This window comes from Mesoplodon bidens (genome assembly GCF_964165515.1).
Source record: "Mesoplodon bidens genome assembly, contig: HAP1_SCAFFOLD_386, whole genome shotgun sequence".
Taxonomy (NCBI): domain Eukaryota; kingdom Metazoa; phylum Chordata; class Mammalia; order Artiodactyla; family Ziphiidae; genus Mesoplodon; species Mesoplodon bidens.
In genome coordinates, this window is record NW_027671521.1 from 260256 (window position 1) to 269198 (window position 8943).

The following is an 8943-nucleotide window of genomic DNA, read 5'->3' on the forward strand; positions in this document are numbered from 1 at the left end:
ATATCTCTGGCCTCCTCCCATCATATGAGGATACAGAGAGAAGGCTCCAGCTGTGAACCAGGAAGAGAGCTCTCACTACGAGGTGGCCATACTGGTGACTTGATCTTGGGCTTCCCAGCCTCCAGAACTGTGGTAATAAATGTCTGTTGTTTTTAATCTACCCAGTCTATGGTATATTGTTATAGCAGCCCTAATGGATTAAGACCACATATTTCAAAATTTATCTGGAGAGTGGGGACTGTCTTATCATTGCAAACTAAGAAGTTGGGTTGAGACAACATATGAAAGATTTTTTTTTAAGTAGAAAATTATGGATTATTGGATTTGAAAGTACTAGATTGGTTAAGGAACATGAGTACATGTGTGTGTGCGTGTTTGCAGTGTGTCCCAAAAGTTTTTGTGCAGTTTAAAGATTTACTAACTCCAGAATTATAAACACTACAAACTTACAAAAACATCATTTGAAGGTTTAACTGTTACCAGATGCAAGTCTGTGTGCCTGATGCACAGTGAGGCTAAATACTGAAACATCAGAGTTTGAAGCAGAGAAAGGTTTACACAGTGCCATGCAAGAAGACATGTAGCTCATGCCCAGGAAAAACCCCAAACTCCCTGAAGGCTTTCAGCAAAGCCTTTTTAAAGGCAAGGTGAGGGAGGGGCATGACTAATTGTTGCAAATATCTTGGTGTTGGATCCTTTGTTCTAGGGGCTGGCCAGATGGGTCAGATCCTGGTCAGGTCATGTGTTCCTGTAAACGTCCAACAAAACAATTATTATTCTCTGTTGTGCAACTTTTTATCTCCATGAATGGGCTCTTAAAAGTCAGAGCCGGGGCTTCCCTGGTGGCGCAGTGGTTAAGAATCTGCCTGCCAATGCAGGGGACACGGGTTCGAGCCCTGGTCTGGGAAGATCCCACATGCCGCGGAGCAACTAAGCCCGTGCGCCACAACTACTGAGCCTGCGCATCTGGAGCCTGTGCTCCGCAACAGGAGAGGCCGCGACAGTGAGAGGCCCGCGCACCACGATGAAGAGTGGCCCCCGCTCGCCGCAACTAGAGAAAGCCCTCGCACAGAAACGAAGACCCAACACAGCCATAAATAAATAAATAAATAAATAATTTATTTAAAAAAAAAAGAGCCTTAGAAATAGTCTATCATGTATATTTCAGGCTCTAGGCAACATTGTTTTACAAAAAGTGCAGAGCCAGCCTGGATCACAGGGATGGACAGAGTTAGCTCAGGCAACAAAGCATAAAGATTAAAGTAAAAAAGATCTCATGTGGAGGCAGATTTGTTCTTCCCTATTACATAACTATTTATAATTCTTTCATACTTACGAATTTTGAAAAATAAATTATTTTAATTTTTGTGTGTAGTTCCCTCTGATAGAAAATGAGGCAAAACATACACTATTCAAAATTCACAAAACTAAATAAGTGTAAAAGAAATTCAAGTTCTATCCCTGGGTTTACACAAGACACATACATGATGTGGGAAAGTTGGAGCTGAGGACAAAGGAAATCCTGAGTAAAAATGTCTGTGAAACAGCCAGTCTTCCAGGGTCAGCTTAAGATGTTCAAGAGTTATCAAGTTGGTGGGCCTCAAGTAAAGGTCTCTAATGGATGAAGGAACCAGGTTCCAGATGGAATGAAGAGAAAATTGGCTAAGGTCTCTCTGACAGGATGAGAGTAGTTGGAAGGAGGGATCTGGAAGCCCCAGGAGGGTGCAGGTGTCTGTGGGTGTGGATGGGAAGGAGGGGCAGTGATTCAGCCTATTTCTCGTATTGCCCCTCCCCCACACTCAGGAGCCCTTTGTGACAAGGCCACAGCTCTGTGACGCAGGCCTGGGGTTCTGCCATCAAGTGAACTCCCAGTGCTCTGTTGCCTGAGGGCAGCAATGCAGTTCAGAAGATGGAGAATCTCTTTTCTTTGAAAGACATTGTTGCTATCTGGCTGAGATCCAGCCCAACTTCCTGGGTGATTGATATCATCCTTGGGTTCCTGTGTGGACTGGGGCTCTTCCTAATGTTACTCCACTGCTTCCGGAGTAATCTATTCTTAGCACCACCTAGGAAACATAGAAACATCAGGAAGGTAAGAAACCTTTGGCTTAATCCCAGCAGAGATTCTCTCTTTTTTTCTTATTCTTATTTCCACTTTTCTAAACCACGTAGAGAGACTCCTGTGATGGGAACTCTCAGAAAAGTATAGAACATCATCCTTCTAGGGAAAAGCCAGGCCAGAGAGGGGTTAGAGTGGGCATGAGGATTTCTAGCCTAAGATCTTAGACCAGGAGTTCAGGTATGGTAGAGGGCTCCAGGGCAAGTCCCAAATGCAGTGACTAATGGTTAAGGACTGGATTACGAAGAGTTCAATCTCTGCAGGAAGGCTGACCCCTGAGCCCTGGTTCACCAGCCACCTTCCCACAGCGGGTGTCTCAAGTGAGACCTTCCTCTGTGTTGGGGCTGAGCCCCTGAGAGCCTGAGAGAAGAGGCTGGAGTGGAGGTCTGGCCTTGGGAAGCAGAATCCTATCTGACAAAGCTCACGTGGGCATTTAGGTCTGAGGATATGTGTGTTTCTTGATCAGAGGAACAGTGACAGAAGAAATCTATGGTGATTAAAACTTAAAAAATCCTTCTTGGGCTTCCCTGGTGGTGCAGTGGTTGAGAGTCCCCCTGCCAATGCAGGGGACGCAGGTTTGTGCCCCGTTCCGGGATGATCCCACGTGCCATGGAGTGGCAGGGCCTGTGAGCCATGGCCGCTGGGCCTGTGTGTCCGGAGCCTGTGCTCCGCAACGGGAGAGGCCACAACAGTGAGAGGCCCACATACCCCCCCAAAAAAAAAATTATTTGCACTCTTCAAAGAAGAAAAACTGAAAATATTGTTATCTACTTTAAAAATAAGTAAAAGGGGAAAAAACCCCACAGAGTTTTAGTGAAATGTAGAAAGTCATGTTGTTCATGAACACAGCTTGCCTAGATAGAGGACAGTGAGAGTTGGGTGTTAGCCCCTCACTTTTTCTTATCTCTCAGCATCAAGTAAAGCTGAAGGGGAGGAGCAGGAGTAGGAAGAAAAGTGGATCTTTGAAAGGTAAGCCTTTGCCATTCAGCCCTGCGCGACCCGAGAGTTAGCTTCCATCTCTCCTAATCCTGAGGGCCCAGCTTCACGGTCTCTGAGGATGCCAGGGGCAGAGCTTATTCCTCAGGAAACAGAGCCTGAGCCTAATAAACAGAGCCTAATGAACGTGGAAGCACTTTGCAAAGGACAAACCCTTTTCAAGTGAGACTTACCATCACTGTCAGGGACATGTGGCCTTGGACACTGATACTTGGGCTCCAGAGTCTAATCCTCCAAAGATTTCCCTTAAAGGGTCATTGCACTCAGCCTCCTGAAAGACTCTTAGGCCTCTGCCTTCACCACCATGACCCAGTGTCCTGATTTCCAGCTTGCAGAGATTGCCTGGAAGAACTGGAGGGGACTCACGACCTGGTTTCACTTCTGCAAAGGTAAAGAACCTTTCCCCTTCTCTCCTGGGTCGTCCTTCCTCCCAGAGCCTCTAATGTGACCCCAGCCCTGGGAGGGGGAGCCATGGGAGGGTGTGGCTAAGGCCCTAGGGTGAGGGAGAGCAGGAGCATTAAGAAGTCAGTGTGGGGGCAGAGGAAGGTTCTTGGGCTGCAGGTGCCCACCCCTGCCTGTCCTGTCCGGCCATCCTGGCCCCATCTGCTCTCCTACAGCTGCCTGGGGAGGCTTCCTGGCAAGGGCAACTTTCATCAGCTCTCATGTCAAGACCCTCCTGGTGAGACGTGCAAAGCCGTGCCTGCTGGAGCCTGTGGAAGATACTGCTTGAAGGGTTGGGAACCCTGCATGAACACCTCCTGTAGGGTTTCCTTCCCTGATCCAGACACTCGAGAGGTGCTGGAAGCACATATTAAAAGGTTTTGGGTAAAGCACAGGTGGACCCTACCCCTCAAGGTCCTCAAGCCCATAAATCTCTTTAAGTCGAAAAAGTTCCAACCCTCCACCGTTCTGCAGTTTGCCACTTCCCCTTCAGCCACCTGTGTGTCTGGGTCCCACTCAACAGTCAAGTTTGCTGAGTTCCTGGAGAAACCTCCTCGGGCTCATTCAGGAGAGAAGGTGATAACAGAAGAGTCAGTTCCTACCCTGAAGAGGCCTCTCCTTGTCCCCTCAACTGTGTGTAAGGAAATCCAGAGTACCCTGGGAGCGGTTCCATCTATTGACTACCATGGGCCCTCAAAGGCTTCTCTGACTGGACAGGAGGGCAGGCCACCTTCTCAGTCCCTCACACTCAGCCTTGTGGGCAGAACCTGGAAGAGTGAGAGTGTGGAAGGGGTCAAGAGGGACAGCCTAGAGCCAGGTCCAAGTTCAGAAATGGTCAGGAATGAGCCAAGAGAGGAGAGTGGTGGTCAGGCCTCACGAGACCCCTGCCATAGGGTAACAGTGATGGAGGTGAACTTAGGATCCCCATCTTTGAGAGGTGAAGAGGCCAGGGAGGCTGTGGAGGCCAAGGAGTCTCCTGCTCTTCAACCACAGTCTAGTGTTATCTTGGAAACCAAAGTGTTGACAAAATCCCAAACCACAAATGTACATATGAGGAGTTTAGAGGTGCCAGGGGCCAGTAGAAGTTTTCTACTACCTAGACTGTCTGTTTTCCAACATCCAGGTGAGCCATGCCTTAACATGGAGGTTGCCAGTGAGTTTAACTCCAAAGTAAAGGTACAGTCAGACAACCAGCTTCAGGACTTTCCCAAACACAGGTTCCTTGCTGCAGACAACTTGGCTTCTCAGGTGCCTCAGTGCCATCCCCAGAGAGTCCCCACCAGAGACAGGTTAGCTTCCCAGGAGCCAAGTGGCCTTATGGAAGCCCAAAGGAGCCACCTAGGGCAGCAGGAGCCCAAAACTTCAAAACTCCAAGACTCATGGAAGAGCCAGAGCAAGATGATTGCCCCTACTTACAAAAGAGAGGACTGTAGGAGGCATAAACCAGGAGAGCATGAAGAAAGGTTTAAAGAATTAGGGACCTCTCAAGCTGGAAGTATGAGCCGCCCTGCCCAGGTCAGGGGAATAACAGACTCTATTGGGAGCAGATGTCTCCAGCTCATGCCAGAGAAGAAACATAGCCCTCCAGAAAGCCTCTTCAGAAAAAGGATGAGGCTATTTTTAAAGTGGATTTTCCCCAAGAAAAAAGTCAATGGTCGAGATGCTCTGCAAAAAAAAAAGCCCATATCAGCCACTGCCCAGAGTCACGGATCAGTCAAAAGCAGATCAACCTTGAAGAGTGAGACTGCCGAGGGTCGGGCATGCATGAGAGCTGTTGGACAGATCCCAGAAGAAAAAAGAGCAATTCACCATGGACTTCATGCCACAAAGTTAAATGAACACAAACTGGAATTCCAAGTCCCAGTATGTGGGTGTTTCTTCTACCACAGGCTTACCTCCTACCCAGAGCAAGGGAGAATGATGGGTTATACAGCCTGCAGTCATAAAGCCGCCTCCAAGGGCCAGAGTTGTTCTATCAGGGAAAGGGAAGTCAGACACCAACATAGTTTGAAAAGTGTAAGGTTCGACGATGAGCAGCTGGGCCTAAGGTGCCTCCCATCCTTGCCCCCCAAGAAGAGTTTGTTTCCAGTTAGTACCTGCCAGTATGGGCCAAGGATTCCAGGTGCCCCAGCCCGCCATCAACACTACTGTCCAAGGCATTGTCATCTTTGGGGAGGTGTCTTGCCTGGTCGACAGTAAAATCCTTCTTTAGTCTTCCCTTTAGTAGGAAAACATGTCTCCAAGTAAAAATTCAGTCCATGTAGAGAAAATGATTTTCTCATTAGCACATCCAAGATATTTAATGTTCCCCAATACATATATATATATACATATATTTTTTCTAATAAAAGCATAGTGTAATGGCTGCTGTCTGTGCTGTGCACTTTGTTTTCTAGAAGGGAGGGGCATGGAGGGAGGTGGACAGTAGCATCACAAGCTTGCTCCTTGTCTCGTGTCCCTTCATTGCACCTTATGATACTGTCATTACACAAACCAAAATTACTCTAACAATGAGATGGGAAAAACCTATGAAGCCCACACCCAAGGATCTGGTTCAACCAGTCTTTCTCCTTCTTCTATGCTACTTTGAACTTTATGCAACTGTAGTGAATAGGTTTACACGATAGGGCCGGACATTGCAATTCAGGCTCCAGGAAGTGTCAGAGCCAAGTGGATGGAAGTTTGGGGGGAATAGAGTATGGGCTCTGAGTTCAGAAACGGGAGAAATCTTGCCCCTGGATCTCTTGGTAGGGAATATCCAACATCTGCTCTTAAGAGTTCCTTCTCTCTCTGCTGAAGGCTGGGATTGAGATATGCCCTATGAACCCCTTTTAGCTTAGGCATAATAAAATGTACAGCATCACCCTCCCCTACCTCTCTTTTTCCTACACGTTAGAGCAGCAGCAAGGATGGCATTTCCAGCTCTGTGTGTGTAGGTGGGGGTAGTATCAAGGAGGCTGCTGAGGGCTGTGTTGAGTGCAGTCCCATATAAATGAATGGCTATGTTCATGGGTCACCTACCTTCCACTCTATGTTAACCCCAGAGAAGGAGTTTTGGATGAATGGAATAGGGGTGTGACTGTGGGTAGTAACTATCTGATGGTCAAACACTGTGAACTTAGGGTGGGACGTAGGTGTAGAAAAATCCCTGGATCGAAGGAAGGAGGCAAAGTGGTACCAGATTCCCATAAATGTGCAGTTGTGAAAGAGCAGCCCCCTGACATACAACCACCATCTAAAGGCCTAAAGGGGAGGAAAAGTTAAGGGTCCAGTAGCTCATCATGACCCCACCCCAGGGTCTCTACCCTATTCCAACTCTAAGATCACAGACCTAGAGAAACCACCTTTAGGTCAAAACAGAAGGTCAAACTTATAGAAGTAAAGCAAATCAGGGAAGGTTAATCTCTTAATACTATATTTAATAAGCTTACACATCCTCACCTCTTGACTTTTAGGAAGGATAACTTAACAATAGGTGTAAAAGCCAGGACTAGGGAACTTGGGATGTGACTCCTAGTCTGGTGACCTTCACATAAACACATGGCCCAAGGACTGCTCCAGGGGAGAGGTGGGGACTGGCCTGTGATTGTGTAGTAAGCCTTGCCTGTCTCCCAGTCCTTGATCACCCCAGAGCCTGGCAGGTGAAGAAGCAATCAGACAGGATTTGTGGTGGTGTGGAGGTGACCTGGCAAAGTGGATGGGGCAGGGTGCAATCCAGGGGTGTTCCACTGATCTGCTTCTGGCACAGCTTTTCTTGTCTCCTGACCACCATCCATATGGAAAAGCAGGGAGACGAGGAAGAATTTCTCTAGAGTGATTTGGTGCTTTCTGCCATGTGCAGGGCGCGTGGTGGACACAGCTCCAGGTGGTGTGTTTCTCATTGTGGAGATTTCTGTTCCAGCTGATGCCCCTGATCCAGATGACAACAGAAATGGACCCCATCCCCCATCCCTGTCAGGCCCCTCAACACGTGGAAATGCTGTGACCTGGGGTGGAGGGGGCAGAGTGAGCACAGGACTGCTCACACCCCTGGTTTCTCCCTGGAGCCAGGCCCTACCTCTGGGCCCCAATTCCCAAGGCAGCCTCCAGAATGGGCAGAGCAGTGAGAGTGGAGCCAGGACTTGTGGGAGGGGTCGGTACCCAGAGGAAAGAGTTGACAGGGCTGGGACCTGAGCCTGGCTGCTGCTGGGTGCTCTCAGGGGCACCCAGAAGTGAGTTCTGGGAATATGGGGAAGCTGGACTTGGACCCCCCTGGCTCCTGCTGGGAGAGTGCCACAGACAGGTGATGCTGATGGAACAGCAAGAAAACAGAAAGAATCAAGTCCCTTTGCCTTTCTCTTGCTGCTCCGTCTTCCATAAGGTACAGTAAGACAAGAAATGGAGAGACCAAAAGAAAAAAAGAAATGGAGAGACCCAGAGACAATACACAAAGACTTCACCGACACACCTCTCAAGAGAGACTTCTCACACAAACACCTTTCTCAGAGATCACATACTGAGACCTCACACAGGGACCTCATGTTGCTTCACAGACCCTCAGACAGAAACCTAGCACAGATTTAACAGATTTCCCAGAGATACCTTCCAAAGGGACCTCATACAGAGACTTCACACAGAGATCTCACCCAGAGACAACACACAGAGACTTGGCACAAAGACCTCACAGAGACCTCACATCTATTCTTCAGTATCCATTGACAAGCCTTTCTTAGTGAATATGAAACCACTTAGCAAACTGGCAGCATGATAAATATATTATCAGTTGTGCCCCTCTGAGATCCACCAGACACTCACTGTCAGCATTACTCTAAATGGGGACATGTTTGAGAAGTTTTGTTCTTTTGGAATGTCACTGCCTCTGAACAAAAGAATTATACATTCCAAATGTAGATTTTCAAATTTCTTTCTTAGGTGTTCATTAGCTTGAAAATCACATATTACATTATTTTATTTTTATTTATTTTAGAAGAATGAAGAAAATAATGTTTATTTCTTAGAAATGCATGTAGTACTCTATTTTTTTATTTTAAAAGATTTTTAGTGGAGTATAGTTGAGTTACAAATTTGTGTTAGTTTCAGGTGTACAGCAAAGGGAGCCAGTTATACATATACATATGTCCACTTTTTCAAAAGATTCTTTTCCCATAGAGGCCATTACAGAGTATTGAGTAGAGCTCCCCGTGCTATACAGTAGGTTATTATTATCTATTTTGTATATAGTCGTGTGTATATGTCAATCCCAATCTCCCAATTTATCCTTCCCCCCTTATCTCCTGGTAACCATAAGTTTTCATTTGTACCCTTTTTTTACGAGAATCACAAATTTTAATCACAACTAAAACACTGTCAGTCTCCAGTGAGAGAAAATATTTGTCCAGTTTTAGTTA

At 47.1% G+C, this 8943-nt stretch overlaps 1 protein-coding gene across 1 annotated transcript; it reads left to right on the forward strand.

Moving 5' to 3' along the window:
• Positions 1–2997: 2997 nt before the first annotated feature.
• On the forward strand, positions 2998–5477 carry LOC308611272 (putative spermatogenesis-associated protein 31C2; the record flags this gene model as incomplete). The annotated part of the gene is made up of 4 exons (XM_081260118.1): positions 2998–3088; positions 3444–3504; positions 3733–4421; positions 5446–5477. The coding sequence occupies exons 3-4, from the start codon at positions 3863–3865 to the stop codon at positions 5475–5477; spliced, it is 591 nt and encodes a 196-aa protein (XP_081116244.1). The 5' UTR covers positions 2998–3088; positions 3444–3504; positions 3733–3862.
• Between the last annotated feature and the right edge of the window lie 3466 nt (positions 5478–8943).